General features: G+C 54.0%; 1 protein-coding gene across 5 annotated transcripts in view; it reads left to right on the top strand.

Moving 5' to 3' along the window:
- FAM120B (family with sequence similarity 120 member B) overlaps window positions 1-4,113 on the top strand; it is an 85,036-nt gene extending 80,923 nt beyond the window's left edge. For all 5 annotated transcript variants that reach the window (XM_082475757.1, XM_082475758.1, XM_082475756.1 and 2 more), the window contains one exon: window positions 3,322-4,113. Coding sequence is in view for 1 of the 5 variants with exons in the window: in XM_082475758.1 (XP_082331884.1) it covers window positions 3,322-3,332 (11 nt within the window). In the remaining 4 variants the exon portion in view is untranslated. The remainder of the gene's footprint in view (window positions 1-3,321) is intronic.
- The last annotated feature ends 13,468 nt before the right edge of the window (window positions 4,114-17,581 follow it).

Raw genomic sequence — 17,581 nt, 5'->3', positions numbered from 1 at the left:
CCATCTACCTAGACAGCAGCTGTGCTGGCAGAACCTGTCGGAAGGAGCTGTTCTGGAACTCTGGAGTCTGAAGGCTTGCAGCTTCCCGGGGAGGCTTGGCTGGTTAGTTGTGATTAATTTCCATCCATCCCTTCTGGCTGCCCATCCTCCAGGCCCTCGGCAGAGAGCCGTGCCCACGTGCCTAGCGCAGCTTGCTGGAGCCGGGCCGGGCAGTGAGGTCCTGGGCCACACACCAGGCTTCTTGATTGCTGAGGGACAGGCGCTGGCCGCCACTGTCTCAACCCCTCAGTGTTTAAAGGGGCAACCCCTGGGGGCTTTTGTTTCCTCTTGTTTCCCTTTGTGCTCTTTTGGAAGCCAGACGTTTAAGGGTTAGGGCATTCAAAAGCAAGCATATATGCAGGGGAATTTAGAAAGCCTCCACACATGGCCAGGGAAGGGTGCAGGCTCAGAAGAGATGCGAGCAGGCCTTACGTGTCCCCCTGAGGCTGGTCCCCAGCACAGAGACGGCAACAGCAAACAGCAAACACCAGGAGATGAGGAGGAGCTGATTTCCAGAAGTGCCGCGGTATAAGGTGTACATGTCCAGTTTTCAACGGAAAATCACAAGGCATACAAAGAAATAGGAAGACGTGTCTGGCAGCTAAAACTGGCCTCAACAGACAGCGGTGTGACGGCATCAGGTCACCTCTGACCTTCAGCTTTATTGTGGAGGCTGCTCTCAAGCTTCTAAAGTGCCGTTCACGCGCTGCTGAGGTTTTGTTTCCGTCTCCGAGGTTTTCAGAGGAAGGAAGCTGGGTGTGAAGGCGTCTGCCTCCTTCGTGAGTGACTCGGTTACATCCTCCGTTCCCTCCACGGCCCGCAGCCTGTCCTCAGCTCTTCACCTCCCTCTTTTCATCCACCTTTATGCCCTGGTTAGCAGGTGCCATTCTTTCCATTGTTTTGCAGTAATGGAAGCTTCAGCTTCAGAACGGATGTTCCAGATTCTTCATTATCAAGATTTTGCCGCATTTGCTTCAACTTTCCATGTCTTTTCTTTGCTAACTTAACTCTCTTTCACTTTGTTAAAAGACAAACTAAAGCATATTAAATTTTTAAGAGTTTATTTGAGGAAAAAAATCAATTCAAATTGGGCTGCACCAAAGCAGAATCTGTTTGGAGGCGTCACCAGTAAGAGCTGAGGGGAACCTTGTCCAGAGAGAGGCGAAGCAAGGCCGGGAGCTCTCTGACTGGCTGGAGCTCGTAGCCTCTCTGGCTGCTTGTGATGGGTTGTCCTTAGGTTTTGATTCCTTCATTTCAAGGCATTTCAGGGTTACAGTTTCGGTTTGCTTACTTAGGCTGCTAAGGCCTTGGAGCCAAGTCAGTCTGATGGCCTCTTTGTTTAATTAATTTAACAACCTCTACACACTGGGTCTGTCTCTGGCCTGTGGTGAGGAAGGTGTGTCCTTCACTCTCTAAGGAGGTCGGTGTGGGTGAGCTTCTAAGGAAAGGCCTTAGGCCTGGCCATCCTGATGGGCCCCAAGTCGGGGAGGTCCAGCACCCAGCCCAGCTTCTTGGCACACACCTGACCACCAGCAAGAGCTTCCAAGGAGCCCCTGCTCAGAGCGGTGGGGGAAGCCAGCCCATCTCCAGCGCGCCCCACCTGCCGAGTGGACGGTGACATGAAGCTAATTCACGTCTTTCAGATCCGGAAAACTTTTCTCAAATGATTCTGTGATGATTTCTTCCTTTCATTTTCTCTGCTCTCAGCTATTTGTCTCAGAGGTTAGACACTGTATTCTGAGTCCTATAATTATCTTATATTTTCCTCCTAATATCTTTTTGTCTTTTTACTCTACTTTGTGGGAAATTTCCTAAACTTTATTTTCCATCCTTTCTATTAATGTTTTAATTTTGCTGTTTTTAAATTCTGAGAGCTCAGCATACTTAATTTTTATCACATTTTCTTCTTTGTGTCAAGACTGCACGTTTTCTCTCACATCTGAGATTAATTACACCTGTAGGTTTGTTTTATTTTGTTTCTCTTCCTTCATAGACTGTCCTTCCAAGTTTCTTTTTCTGTATGTTTGTTTTGGTTTCTGTTTTTACTTTAGTTTTTTTTTTCTCAGATGCCAGGTGATTCTTGAGTGTCCGCTCTTGTTGAAGAGTCAGGCATTAAAAAGGGGATTGGAAGTCTGTGCCTGGCGGGGCTTCCGCCCGCCATCTCCTCAGTCATGGGACCCTCATGGAAGCCCTGACACTGGACTCCTTCGCTCTCTTACCTCGGGTTGGTCACTTTCCTTAGAGCAAAGACCTCTAGTTTTCTTCTGGAGGCACAGAAGGGATGATGTAGTTGAGAAAATCTGAAGCTCTGCGTGACCTTTGGAAGCAGGGTGAGGGGCCTTGGAATAACCCCCAGGTTTCTGACTTGTGTTGGGTTAAGATTTCAGTACCGTTGACTTGGAAGCATGGGGAGAACAGCAGTAACCTGTGGGTGTGTTGCCCTTGAGACGCCGATGCCACACACGCACACAGATGCAGGCACACACGGCGAGCACATTTGTAGAGAACTAGGAATAGCACCTGGGGCACCAGCACCCACAGACCACGGAGAAAGGGGAGGTTGAGGGAGAGCTGCCGGAGGGGGCAGGAGGAGTTGGGTGCAAGTGCCCTGGGTCGCGGGGAGGAGCGTTTCAGAGGAGAGGGGCTGGCACCTTCCAGCATCACCGAGGCAGGAGTGACCCACAAAATAAGGATGATGTTGAGCCCTGAGGACAGCAGGGGTCACACGGAAGAAGCACATGGTTGGTGACGTCAGATCAGGAGACCCATCGTGGGCCTCCAGGGCCACACTCAGCGAGGGGGCGCCCCAGGGGCAGGGGGTCCTTCAGCTTCTCCTAGACCCTCCTCCACGTCCAGGCAGCACCGCACCCATGCCGACACACACGGCCTCAGGTGTGGTGCTCCCTGTGGAGGGAACTGCAGCTGACACACCCCTCCTTGCCCGCTCACCCCCCGCCCACCCAGGCCCTCCAGCTTAGGAGGCTGTCCTGTCCCGGCAGGGAGAGCGGGCTGGCTCAGAAGATGCGGTTGCCACGGAGACTCACGCAGTCACTTGTGTTCTCGCAGTCCAGCCAATGCCTGCCTGCTGGGTGGGACAGAACCCTGTCACCGTTGGAGAGAGAATTGTTTTAAAACTTGGACATTGAACATAGTGCCTCTGGCTTATCTACAGTCAAGACACATCATAAAATACACTGTTTCACACATTACTGGCACCCAGTCCAAGACGTACATGGGACGTGGTGTGTGTTTTAAACTCCCTTCCCCTTGTGCATTTCACAGGCAGCAGGTAGAGAAGGGAGCCAGGAAGACAAGGCGGAGCTGAAGACGCTCACGGAAAACCGCCTGCGACATGTCTCCCAGAACCACCACTGCAGCTTCACCCCGAATACAAGTATCGCCCTAACAGTGAGTGTAAATGCAGAGACGCTCGTGGGAGAGAACAGGGAGTGGAGAACTCGGCCGCGCTGCAGGAGTCCTCGGGTCGGCCGCACAGCAGAGGCCTCGATGTGAGTCCCGAGCGCGTGGCTGCAGCTCCTGCTTCGTTTGCACACAGCCTGGCGCACACACGTGTCTTCACGTAGCTGTCCTTGAGTTCAAAACACGATTTCGCAGAAAGTTACTTTCTCACAGTGGTGGGCCCAGGCCTCTGACATACAAGGATCCTTGTAAAATGCATTGATGTGTCCATGGTACAGCTTTTAGGTTTTGATTCCTTGTTTAAATTTGTCAGAAAGGCCATTTTGTCAGGAGTTAAGAGTTTTCCACTGGTGAGTGGAAATGACTGGTTTGTGGTGACCATTTTGCTCCTAGGAATTAGCCAGACCTCATCATTAAAGGAGACACATGCAAGAACCAGGGGAAAAGCCGTGACCCATCCGGGAGGGGGGCACCAGGGCCGCACTCCATGTGCTCTGTTCCTCAGCACTAGCCACAAGGCCCACAGGGAAACCTGCAGCTGTACCGATGGTCTGGTTGGGTTTGCCATCTCTCTTCATGTCATAACGGTGATCTGTGATACTAGTTTGTGGTTTATGCCAAATATAAATGATTAGTCTGTTACTAATGAGAAAACATGACTGACTTCTTTGCTTCTGTTTTTCATTTGGACCTGTAGTTAAAGTTCTAGAGCTGGAAAGGCCTTGGGGCTCTAACCCAGGCCTCGTAGGTAGCAGACGACTCCCACGAGGTTACCGTGGCGACAGCACGGTCTGGTCCTGGCTCTGCCTGGCCTCCTCCTACTTTGTGGCCCTGGTGTCCTCATCTTCAAGTGTAAGTCACACGTACTCCCTAAAAGGAAAGAAGTGATTTCTGTGCTGATTTGTTGCTCTTCTCATGTTACTTAAATTCGTGCCGACTCGCATTAGGTTCCTTATGCTCACAGCGCTTCCTTAACACAGCCTTCAGTCTAAGACGTGATGTAGATGAAAGGAAGCTAAATTATGACGCAGATACTGCCAGCATCACAGCCCCAGTAGCTCTCCGTGGGCTGCCGTAGCCTGTGCTGGAGGAGGGCTTCGCCGGGACAGTGGCGGCTGAGCCTCCTGCAGGGCCTGCGGTGGCGGCGCAAGGGGGAGCAGAGCCTTGAGGGGAGCGGGGCTTGGGGACCCTGCCCCGGGCGCCCACCCACCCCTGCAGCTGTGGTGCGGTGGGTCCTTCCTGTGCCTCGCGCCCCTCGGTACCAGGCTGGGAGTCCCCCCTTCGCTGCTCCCTCGAACTGGTAGAGCTTCTGGGGGACCGGGTTTCAGGAGGGCTCCTGCCTGAACTGTGCTGTGGGAACTTCTGCAGCAGCAACGTGTGTGTGGTCCCGTGGAGGAGCACAGCACGGCAGGGACGCTGTTTTCGTCTGAGACAAAGTGTACTTTTCTCAATTACTAATTAGTTGGATTTTATAAATCTGATTTTTGTTTCAGGTTTCAACACCCAGAATTTGGTTATGTTCATTTTTTTCCATCCTTTGAACTTCTTGTTTAAAATTTCAAGCTCTTTCAGGCACCTGCCACAACTTAGGAAGAAAAAGAAATAAGCAGGCACCACTATCTCCTGACTCACAAAAAAGAAAAAAAATTTTTGCAAAAGGGAAACGAAGCACATGTGTGAGGCGGGTCTGTGTTTTGTACGTGGTGTTGAAGCTTCGGCTGGCGACACACAGGTGACTGGACATCCTCGCCGGTCTTCAGTGTCGGCCTGGCTTAGTGCCCAGTGAATTCCTCACCCCACTGTCCTGCCGGCTTGGGGAAGAGCAGGCTTGCGGACCATGATGTTGTCAGACCACGAACTGCGTCCCTTGGTGGAAAGAGGGACCCTGAATGCCGTGCTCTGGGGAAGCCGCAGTTCCGTGCGGGGAGAGGGGACCCGGCCTGCGCGCAGGTGCTGCGTTCGGGGGGCCCCGCAGGGCCTGATGCTCATAACTTCCTCCTGTTTGATGCCAATGTAACCCGTGGCCGAGCCGGCTGCCTCCCTGTTAGTGTAGCAGAAGCTGACTCGTGGCTTCTTCCGTGGCTCCCGTCTCCCAGATGTTCTGGGAGCTCCTTGTGAAGCGTTAAGAAGGGCTGGAGCCGGCTCTGCAGACTGACGGTGAGACCCCATCCACGGAGGTGAACCAGCCAACAGCTGGCAAACATTCCCTCGCGTCGAGGTCCTGTGTGGTTAGAAAAGCTACTCGTTCACGGTCTCCGGTGGCACCGAAGGCCACGGCTCGTGCCTCCCCTCACTGCCCCCGGCCCAACCGAGCCCGCCTTGTGCGGAAGCAGCGCGGGTCTGCAGGGTGGTCACCGTTCTGAATGAGAAGGTGGGTGGCGGAAGCCGGCTTTATTAGAGGTTGGGTAAAAACTGAAGTTGACTTCAGCCTTCTCTTTTCGGCAAGTTTTCTGAACTAAAAAGAAGGAGAAGCAGCAGCCTCTCCAAACCAGACTGGTCTTCGCATCTCTGTGGTTTTCCCGGAAAGCCTCTCTCCTGGGGAGCCAGGTCAGCGCCCACAGGACACGCAGGGAGTTGCGGGGGAAACGTGTGCTGGTGCCGACGACCAGGCCCCCGCGGGCACCCAGGTCAGCGCCCACCTCTGCCCGGAGGTCAGAGCTGGAGGGCAAGGGGGTTCGGCAGGCAGTGACTGGAGGGCAGGAGGGAGCGAGGCCCACTGGTCACGGCTTCACACCTGGACACTTGTCTCCACTAGAGCCACTGAATGTTAGTAAAGCTGAGCATCCGGGGGAAACCTCTTCCAGGAAGGTTCGATGGGCTGTAGGTTTTCTCGCTGGCTGTTTTACAGTTTCGTCGTCTCCTAAACCCATTTTCTTTGAGGCAAATCTGGCACCAAGAGTAAAACACTGTCCAAGATCTGTTTTGTGGTTTGATTCAGCCTCTCCAGCCTGTCAGTCCTTTGCGTTAGCAGCTAACTCATAAGTTTGTATAAAATGGCCTGAGATATACTCTCCCTTTTCTTGATCCATGTAGCTGTTAAAATTCAGGAAAAGCAGATAATTCGATTAAATTAAGCCACCAGCCTGTCTGTTGAATCGAATGTTCAAGCCACAGCCCTTAACTTCGGATCCAGGCCAAGATAAAAGCCTGTCACGTGTGAAGAGTTATTGAAATAGTCTGAGCCGCTGATACACATCTGGTGTCACCCCAGCCTTCCTGTCCCAGGCAGCAGGGCAGTGACAGGTCACCGTGTGCCCGGGTGAGGGGGATGCAGTCAACTCGAAAGGAGGAAATTGTCTCATACCTTTGGCGTTGGTCTCAGAGCAATCCACTTCTGAGAAGACAGTATTGCAGTGGCTGAAGGAATCATGACTCAGCATGAGTCACCAATTTAAGGTTACAGAATTTTATTTCTTTCTGAAAAGGTTTTCCCAAAGAGTCATGCTCTTTCCCCCCCACCTTAGAAATCCTCCTCTTCCTTTGCTCTTTTCTGATATTCTGGGTTTCAGCATATTTCCTTCCAACAGTTGGACCTTTCCAAGTCTTAAAGCTGGATTAAAATCGTTTTAATCCCGGATGGTATGTAGCGACGTTCAGTCCCTGGCCCTCATAAAAACGTTCACAGCACATTATAATGAGCTGATTGTCAAACTGAATATTTCTGAGCTTGTGTGGACAGATGTCAGGAAAATCACCTTGTTATGTTGGATACTGAAGGGTTTCTCTTTCATAGAGGAGCAGCAGATCATCACAGTAGACTCCCAGGCTTTGGTGGGCCCTAGCAAGTACACAGAGACCGTAGAAAATGTGCTTTTCATCCTCTTAGGAACAGTTCTCGTTCTTACTGGTCTTAGACCCCTTTTATACCTAGAAACTATTGAGGACTCTAGGTTACTGCATTGAAAATTAAAAATGATAAAAAACCTTAAATGTGTATTTATTAATTCATTTAAAAATAACATTTCCCCCAAATTAGTGAGAAGAGCAGCATTCTTTTGCACTTTTGCAAATCCATTTCGTGTCCAGTTTTAGGAAAGACAGCGGACCGTCTGCAGCAGTGCGCCATTCGTCTGAGGGAAAAGGAGGACCAGCCCCAGGCCTGTGGCTCGAGAGCAGGAGGCCTTTGGTGGCCTTTCAGAGACGTGTGGACAGGCTTCCTGGAAGTCCTCCCAAACGCCACAGGCAGGAGTTCTCTGAAGGCAACTGCCGTGGAATCTGAAAGCGCTTCAGTAACTCCGGCCCAGCGTGTGTGACGGGCCTTGGTCTGCCCTGCACTCTGGGCGCACAGTTGTGTACCCTGCTTGGTCATGTGGAAAATACTGGCGCTCTGAGTTCTGCGGCCTTCCAAACGCTGGCATGTTTCCTTGTACGAGAGTCACCCTTGCTGCTGTCGCCCGCAGCCCCATCTGAGAGCTCTTCCATGTGCACGCCCTCCGGCGGCTGTGGCTCACACAGGGCTCCCAACTCTAATTTCTGCTTGAAATTTCAGATTTCATCATTGGCAACAAAACTGTTTTTGTGTTGTTTTCCCTGAAAGGACAACTTCAGCACCTCTGGAAAGGGAAAGTGGGAAGAGATACGGGTTAGAATGTAATGCATTAAAAAAAGCATCAGAAACAAGATGGCCAAAAGCTAATGCAGGACAGCCTGGAGGAGGCGTGGATGGAGGTGTGGGAGCCTGGGGACAGCGGGGAGTACTGACGTGACATTTGTGTGGGAGACTCTGTCCCCAGGGTCCAGATAGGAATTTACTCTCGTCCTGTCCATACAAAGCTCATTCCGAGTCGGGCAGCCCGAGGAAAAGGGAATGTCCGACTTATAGGGGCCACAGGACACGTTCAAATGCAACTAGAACAGAGGAAAGTGTGGCATGTGCAGGGGTCTTCTCCCGTCGGCCGGGCTGGAGGCTGATGCTTAAACCTCCCACAAAGGGGGTCAAACCAAATGCGGTGAATATTTACAAACAGCACAAGACGCAGAATCGCAGGGTCACACACTGGCCAGTGGCCAGGCAGCGTGACCACATGCTTCCCGCCCTTGAGTCCCCAAAGTCCCCACGAGGACCTGTCTCTGCCCCACCCCGTCCCTGAAGACGCTGAAGGAGATGTTTAATTCTCCTCCACCCCACAGGGAAGTGTGCTGCTCCTGTAAAAGCCACAGGCACAGCCCAGGGCTGGCAGGGCTGCTCACCAGCCTCTGGGCCCCTGGTCGTCCGCGTCCCACTCGGCTGACTGAAGCCCAGCTGCACACACGCGCGCTAATCTCCGTGACGCAGCACAAGGGGGAGGGCAGGGAAGGAGACGTCAGGGGACCGGGCGAGCGCCCTGCCCACCCTCCATCTGTGCCCGCGGCGGGGCTTACGGGGCACATGCTGCCTGTCGCTCACTGACCATCTGCTCCGAGTTGCTGAAGTGTCCCTGTTACCGTGGCAACACAAACACTCCCTGGTCAGATTTCACTTTTATCTGTGCTCTGGAATGGGGCTGGGGAGGGGTCGCGTCTTCCTTCCTCCCGGCCCTCCAGCCCCTCCCTCAGTGTTCCCTCCACCTCTGGCCTGGCCCTCTCCCCCCACTTCGGAGCACGTACGGTTGGAAGTAGAGCTGGCCAGTCTGAGAGCTGGGTGGCCGTGGATTTCTGTTCACCTGGCGCCTGGCTCCAGAATGGACCCTTCCCCAAATTTCAGGCTGGTGTCTGAGGGCTGAGTCTCTGCCCGCACGGGAGAGCTCCAGCTGGCTGGGACACTGTCCCTCGGCCAGGGAACGTCTGTCCACCCACGCAGCTTGGGGAGCTGGTTTAATGGGACAGATGGGTGGGCTTTCGTCAGCTGTTAGCAGGACCGTTTTGTGGGCCCTGTTGTGGGATCCACGCCCCTCCCGGCAGCACCAGGGGGCTCCTTGCAGGGGGCGCAGCTGCAGAGCCTCCTAGAGAGTCCGTGTTTCCGACTGGGGTTGAGAACTGCTGAAGGGAGCGGGCCGGTCACAGCCTCCTCTCCACCGAGGTGTCAGGTGGTGAGACTGGAGCCCCCCAGTGGGGGGCTAGGAGGGGTCTAGGGCAAAGCCAGACCTTTGCTATGTTACCCCAAAACTGGGTTCCCCTCTTGGTGAGCGTCAAGCCAGAAGACACAACCAAGCCCAGCGCGGGAGAAGGAAGGATTTATTACTTGTAGCAAGTAAGGAGAGCGCCAGGGATATTTCCCAAAGCAGCAATATTGGGGATGTTTTAAGCTTAGGGTACCTGCATCTTCATGAGGGGGCTTGAGCAGAAGAGAATTCAACACAGAATTGGGCAAAGGTGGACACAGCCCGAGCTTTAGTTGACTGAAGTTGGGAGGGCCAGCAGCACCACTCTTCGTCCTCCTGGGTGGGGGACTTAGTTACTGCAGAATAGCTCGGGCTGCGGCGTACGTCCCTAGTTCCCTCAGAATAGCTCGGGCTGCGGCGTACGTCCCTAGTTCCCGCAGAATAGCTCGGGCTGCGGCGTACGTCCCTAGTTCCCGCAGAATAGCTCGGGCTGCGGCGTACGTCCCTAGTTCCCGCAGAATAGCTCGGGCTGCGGCGTACGTCCCTAGTTCCCGCAGAATAGCTCGGGCTGCGGCGTACGTCCCTAGTTCCCGCAGAATAGCTCGGGCTGCGGCGTACGTCCCTAGTTCCCGCAGAATAGCTCGGGCTGCGGCGTACGTCCCTAGTTCCCGCAGAATAGCTCGGACTGCGGTGTACGTCCCTAGTTCCTGCAGAATAACTCGGACTGTGGTGTACGTCCCTTGGGGAGGAGCTGGGACTCTGTCTTATCGCTGATCTATTGCTTCTTGAGTGCTTTTCCTTTGTTCCTGCGTTCCCCACCTCCATTAAGGTCATTGACTGCTGAGACCTGTTCAAAGGCAAGCAGAATAGCTCGGACTGTGTCCAGGTTCAGATCACGCCAAAAATGGCTTCTTACGTCAAGAAAGCCGTGCCTGGTTCTTCCTCCAGGGACCCCGTGCCCCGTCTGCTTACAGTTACTTGCTTTTTTGAGAACTGAGGGATACAAAGTAGATTCTGTTTCTCCCACTGGTTCTTGTCGGGGAGACCAGCTCCCAGGTCTGGCTGTGACCTTGGGCTGCTTCTCTCGGTCAGGACGGGCGCGTGTGTCCGAGGCGCTTCCACCGGGCACCACGCAGACCTGCACGAGGAGGCCTCACAGGCCGGTGAGCTGCACATGCAGGGCCCACCCCCAGGTTTATCAGGAGAGGGCAGAGCATGGCAGTTCCTCCCAGAAACAAGGGCACCAGGCCGCCCTCCGTATTCTCCAAGTTGGTGGAACCACCCAGAGCTGGGACCAGGCAGGAGGGCAGCACAGGACCTACTCCAGGGTTTCTGGGGCCCCCTCAGCGCTTTGTCAGCCAGACCCTGGGCTTGGGCAGGAGTGGATGCCCAGGCAAGACCTGAGGCATCTCATGGTCTCCAGGGAGTCACTGGGAAGCCAGGGACCCGAGCGATTCCATGCGGTATAGGAAGCCACTTCTGGGGCAGAGTCAGCCCTTCGGGGCCAGACTCACCCACCCAAGCCTCTCCTGAGATGCCCGCCCTGCACAGAGCCCCCGGCTGCCATGGCTGCAGCACCCCCAGAATTTCACAAAATCTGCTGTGAAGGTTCATTTGTGGCTCTAGGACGTGACTTCCCTCAGACCCAGGGGCTGCGTGTCACCAGGAGGGTCTTGGTCCCCGCGGTCACTTCATCAGCACGGCCCCCCAAGCTCGGCAGTAGCCCTCAGCCTTCCGCATCGCACTGCCCACCGGAGTTAACCGTCTGCACGCTAGCCGGGCCCCCAGCCGGGCCCCCCAGCCACCTCCTGCCAGGCTTCCTTCAATCTCCAGTCACCCACCCAGTGCTCGACCGCAGGCAGGTCCTCCTTGCTTCCTAGAAACAAGAAAGCAGGTGCTTGGCTGCTTATTAAGTTACATTTTCCTGGCTGTTCACCATTGCACTTGTGAGCATAAAATAGTGTTATTTAAATAAAATTAAAATCTGGCCTTCAGCTTCCAAATTAACCAGCAAACATTGCTGGGCACCAAATGGCCTTAAGAGCAAGTCAAACTTGGAATTTTACCGAAAGCAAAACTCCTATTAGACTTTATTATCTCAACGGCTTTTTGAAATAGGAATTTCTTCATAATATCTCAAGTATCTTTTAATTTCCAACAGATGCACATAAAAGACCCATTTCCAGGTTACTTGGGTAAAGGGTGGAAAATACTGATTTCCCTCTGTGCCATTTACCCTGTCTGTTCCAACATTAAGCCATCGCAAATGTAGAAAGAAAGCAAACATAACATTGACACCAAAGAGATCAGCAAAAACGAAAACTATCAACTAATGTATAAGCAAGTGTGAAAATCCTAAGTAAGTAATTAGCGAACAGAATCCAGCAGTGTGTTAAAAAGATTATATACTAATAAGGGACTAAGTGTTTTTATTCCAGTGAAGTAAGAATGGGTCAATACTAGGTCTTTTGATATAAGCCACCATCTCGTAGAGCAAAAGATAAAAATGTCTCTATAGATGCTGACAAACATTGGATGAAATTCAACATCCACTCTCAGCTTTTAAAATGCTCCTGATAAAACAGAAATTGATGAATACGTCTTTAACATTATCAGTGCTGTCTCAGCCTGAAAGCTCACATCCTGGGGAACCCTGGAAACACTGGGAAGAAGACAGACCCTCACAATCCCACAGCCCCTTCACACAGTTTTGGTGGTTCTGGCCCATGCAGTTTAGTCAAGAGAAAGAAAGTACAAAAATGGGAAAGGATGAGATAAAGTGATGATTACTTACAGGTTATTTCATTGTATATCTGGAAAACCCTAGAGAAGCAGCTGAAAAATATGTACAAAAATACAAGAGAATTTGGCAAAGTAATCAGCAGGCTTCCTGTCGGGAAACAAGAACCACTAGGAGATATGATAGAAGAAAAGGCTTCATTTATCACAGCATCAAAAAAAAGATAAACTATATAACAATGCGGTTAGGAAGAAATATGAAAGTTCTACAGCAAGCAAACTGTACAGCACCTCTGGGGAACGCACACGCTGGGACGGGCCAGCACGCGTGCACTTGGGTTAGAGGGCGTATCGTAAAGATGCCAGTTTCTGCAAAGTTAGTCTGTACACATAGTGCAACCCCAACTAAAATGTTAACTCTTTAACTAGACAGGTTAAATCTAAACTTGTGTGAAAAAATAAAAATAGGACAAATCTAAGAGAAAAAACAAATAATAGAGGAATTAGTTCTATCAGATATTAAAACACATTTTGAAGTTATATTTTAAACTCTATGTTACTGGCAAATGGATAATTAGGAAGTCCAGAAACAGACCCAAAATACAGGTAATTTATGATAAAAGTGTTTAAATCGCTGGGGGAACATGATTTTCCTGTAGTGATGTTATGTAGACAAACATCTTGGAAAAGTATAAAGCTGGCCCTATACTTCATCAGAGTTAATTCCAGACAGATCAATTATCTAAATGCTAAAGAAGAGAAACAGACGTGTACTGAAAGAAACCACAGGAGGGTTTTTCATGTTGTATGGAAGGCCTAAATATAGCACAAAACCCAGAAGCCATAATGATATGAACAAAAAGATGACATAAGAATAAAAATGCATGGAACTAAACCATCACCATAAGCCAGTCAGAAGATAAAGATAAGCTGTAAAAAATATTTGTAACTCATATCAGAAAGAGGAGTTTCTTTGTTATTTAAGTCAATAATAAAGAGACCAATAGGTCAATGAGGAAAAGGAGGCAAAGGACGTGACAGACAGCTCACAAGAAGGAAGTAGAAGTCGCCCTTAAATGAAAAGATGTCCAGCTTTTCTCATAAAACTCCCCGAGCGACCATGTTCCACTTGGGTCAGGCTGAGCAGGCAATACGAAATCCCTCCCTTCTCAAGGGACGAAGGTTTGGCGTGTCCATCAGAACTCTTATTTCCGTGAATGTGTTCCACAGGTACAGGCACACGTGTGTGCAGTGACACGTGTGGTTATTCGTGGCCATGTTGCCCGTGGATCCACCCTCAGCCACAGGTGCTGTTGCATGTCACCTGCCCGCTGAGCGCTGGCCCTGCAGAGCGGAGCTCGGAGCCCAGCATTGTGGCCACCAAAATCCTCACCTGAGACTCGGACCCGTGGACACCGTCGTTCCCGTTAGGACCCCGACGTGAAGGGCTGGCTTGGGACAGGTATGACCCCCAGAACCCTCGGTGGCTTTGTGAGCCCCGAGTCATGGGGCCCAAGTCCCTGCAGGTCACAGGCCATCCTGAGGGCCCTTGTCTCTCCAGAGACCCTGCCCCTCACGCCCGTACCCGCACTGTCGTGGGAGACCTCACCAGGGCCTGGAGCAGCCTGGGCTTGGGGGGGCCCATCCACAGGGGCCGAGGAGCCACCAGCTGGGTGTTCATTGAAACCACGAGGTGCGTTCAAGTCTCCTCCTTATTTACATCTCAGCCTGTGTCTGGGCGAGGCTTTTCTCCCTGTGGGTTAATTTGGAGAGAAAACACTGCAATTCAGAAACATTTACAAATTGAAAAGGCACAGAAACGCTGGAACTGCCTTTTCTGATCACTTATTCAAACTCTTAGGGCTGTCTGAGCAGGACCCTTGCTCCTGGAGGTCAGTGGAGCCGAGGGACTTTGACCCCACGGAGAGCTGGAGCCCTGCCTTTCCGCCCTGAGGACGGACCCCTTCTCCCCACACAACCCATGTCACACGAACGAAGCAGTGATCGCATGGGACGAAGTCACCGGGAAAAGACGAGGAAGCTGGACATATGTATGCTGTGGGCTAAACTCAAGGTGAACAGAATTGAAGAGCCTTGGAACTAGGGACCCGGGTTTAAGGTTGAGGTCTCCAAGTCTGTGAACCTGCCCCTCTCCCGGGGACGCGAGTCCCATGCCAGATACAGGCTGGCACCAGGTGGGCCCAGCTCGGGGGCTCGACCAGGCTGGCAGGAGGCTGTCCCCTTGTCCGGGGTCTGTAGCTCTGCGGCACCTGCCCACTGTCCAGACGCTGTCCTCCCCGAGCTGACCATCTCCCCCCGGAGCCCGGCTCCAGTTTCCAGCTGTTCCCACGGATCTGAGAAGAAACTAGGGTTTGCACAGCAGCCGAAGAGCCTTTTTCATTCTGGAGTGTCTGTAACAGGTGGGAAACCAGTCTCCCAAAGGAGCCTCGTTGACGTCTTCCCTCTGTGCCTGTTTCTTGTGGGGAGAACAGCGTCTGGTTTATAGAAGCTGTGGCCGCGGCCTCTACATGTAGTCGGGCCGCAAAGCCAGGTCTGATGGCCCAGCTCAGTTTTAGTTTTGCCCACAGAGGTAGCTGTTCTGTTTTGGCTGTGCGATTGTGATGACGGGTACTTTACATCTCGGGGCTAAATGAGACAGCTGCTTCTCTGTAAGCGTCTTTGCTGAGCACACAGAGACCCTGCACTGACTGTAGGTGGCCTCAGCCACTCGCCCAGCGGTCCTGTCGGCTGCTCTTTGTGCCGGGGGCCAGGAGACCCCCTCAGCCCCACGTCGGGTGGACTGCAGAGGAGGCGGAGAAGATGGGAGGGGCTGGGGTTCCCATCACAAACACTCCCTGCAGCACGTCCCCAGCCCCACACATGGTTCTCTGAGCCAGTCCTGTTTTTTCCCAGGGCCCCAGCAAGGCACAAGCCAACCCTGATTTCCATAAGAAACTGTGGCCGGCATGAGGAGCTGGGGCCATGTGGCCAAGGTGGTTGGGAGACTGGCTGTGTGACTTTTAGCAAGTTACTTACCCTCTCTGAGCCTCAGTTCCCTCAGCTCGGAAAGCAGGACAACACTGGGTATCATGTAAGGACTGGCATGCAGTTCCCAGCACACGGGAGGTCTGAACAGTCGCTGCTTTCCTCCCTTCCCCCCCCCACCCCGGTGGGACCCCCGAGGGGTGGGCCCAAAGCTCGATGTCACTGGGAGTCACCCTTGAGCCATGGTTCTTGCTTCTCAGCGGATGTGCCGCGCCCACCCCGTGGGTTCCTCAGCAGTGGGGATGGGGGCAGGGCAGGAGGAGGTGGGGCCTGGGGGCCACAGATGTGCAGCCCCATCTGCCTGGGACCCAGGCGGCAGTGCCGTTGCTGTGTTTGTGTCCAAAGCCCGTGTTTCACCGCAGAACCTGACAGTCTGTGGATGGGATACTCGGGTGATCGCTTTGCCAGCAGGCACCTCTAAATCCTCTGTCCCGGCAGATCCGCAGTGGCCTCGCCCTCCTGGCGAGAACGGTGCGGTGTTGCCTCATCTGGGTCTACAGTGTGTGTGTGTGTGTGTGTGTGTGTGTGTGTGTGTGTATTAAATCTCTCAGCAGCTGCTGCCCATGCAAGACCAGCCAGCTCTTCTTTCTCCTCTTCCCGCCAGGAGAAGTGGCCTTACCTGACTCAGCGGGGGTTTGTGGAGTGTCCGCTTGCAGTTTCCCAGGCAGGGGTGGGGTCACTGCTCAGCCGGCCACCACCTCGCCTCTCCCCCGCTCAACTCAGGCAGAGCTGGAGCTCTCTGGGCCGCCGCGACCCCCCTGCCGAAGGAGTCCCAGTGACTTTGGGGGAGGCAGCGTCCCTGCCCTCTTCTGAGAGGGAGCCATGCGGCCCTGGGTTGGGGAGCGGCAGAGAGGGCGGTGGGGCTGGCTCGTCACCACCCAGCTCTGCTCGTGCGCGAGAGGACAGAGGAGGGCACGGCCAGGCACACCTTCCTCACCTCCGACCGGGGGTGCCGTCCCACCCGCCCTGGTGTCCCTCTGGGGCAGTGTCGGCACTGCCATCCGTGGGTCCTCTGGGGACCCGGGTGGGTCCTCCACTTTTCTGGTGAATGAGGAACGGAACAGAGATTTGCCCCAGCCCCGAGGGGGCGGGGCTCTGGCTCTGGCCCACAGACACAGGAATCTGCTTTCTTTAAATGAGACCGGATATGCGCCTGCACTTGGAGTGGCTGTTACGTGTGACCCAGACGTTGGGTCAGGTGCTCGCTGACCACTGAACCAGCCCCTTCGGCCACATTTCCTCAGGCCCCTGTAGCAGACTGAGTGGATCTCAGACTTTATGGCCAGAACCACCCAGAGTTCAGGACCGGGAGGGCACAGGAACCTGCATTTCTAACATTTCTGAGGAGCTGCACGTGCCCCTGGCCCGGGAACCAGACTTGGGGAACCAGGCTCACTGCTGACATCCAGCTTCAACTCCAGGGCTCACTGAAGGCGCACGGGCCCCTAGGAGGCAGGAAGGCCCCGGTTAAGAGGTACCTCATGCTGCTCAAACCTGAATTTGTGTGTAAGTTTCCTGGGGATCCTCGTTCAGGAGGCCTGGTCCCCCTCGTGAGCAGAGTGGTGACAGCACAGAACATCCCGGGGGCCACCTTCCTTCTCGGAGCTGGGGACCAGGCCCCAACATCCGCGGCTGCTCTGTGGTCCATATGCCCCCTTCTCGACCGGAGGCCTCTGCCTGACCCACGGGAGCCTGTTCCGGGGGACTCAGAGCTCCTGCCCGACCCAGCGGCCGGAACCCCTAACGGCTGAAAAGCTCTGTCCTGCCGGCTCTCACCTGCTGACGAGGACCTGGTTAGAGGGACGGTGGGTCATGCCCCACCCAGGCTCCAGGCTTACCCACCCGGGTGCCGGGACCCAACACCTGGCCGGGCCAGCCGCTGAATCGCCCGAGGGCGACGCCTCTCACCCCCCAGGGCCTCACGCTCCGCCCTCGGTGCGGGGGCCTTGGGCAGAAGGGTTCCCTCTGGTCCCCCCGCGCTGCTCTCCCGGCCCAGGCTTCCTCCTCTGAAGTTTTCCCCCAAGCCCCCCATGCAGACGTGACACGTGATAAAGAAAAGTGAGCCCACCTCTGGCTCTTATCTGGGGACATGGGACAGGCGACCCTTCCACCGACCGACCCGCCACGGACACGCCAGGCCCCTCTCTCCGGCGGACGGTGTCCCCCTGCCCTTGTGCTGGCACCACACCAGTGTCACAAGTCACAGTGTTTCTGAGCTGAGGAGACTCCAGGACGAGCTGGACGACCACGTCCACCCCTCCAGCCGACAGCATGGGCGCAGGGGGAGCGTGCCTGGGCCTCCCTCTGGGTGAAGCGAT

The sequence above is a fragment of the Balaenoptera physalus genome, assembly GCF_965194825.1.
Source record: "Balaenoptera physalus genome assembly, chromosome: 9".
NCBI lineage: Eukaryota > Metazoa > Chordata > Mammalia > Artiodactyla > Balaenopteridae > Balaenoptera > Balaenoptera physalus.
The sequence above is the reverse complement of the archived record's forward strand: the minus strand, read 5'-3'. Positions and strand labels throughout refer to the sequence as shown.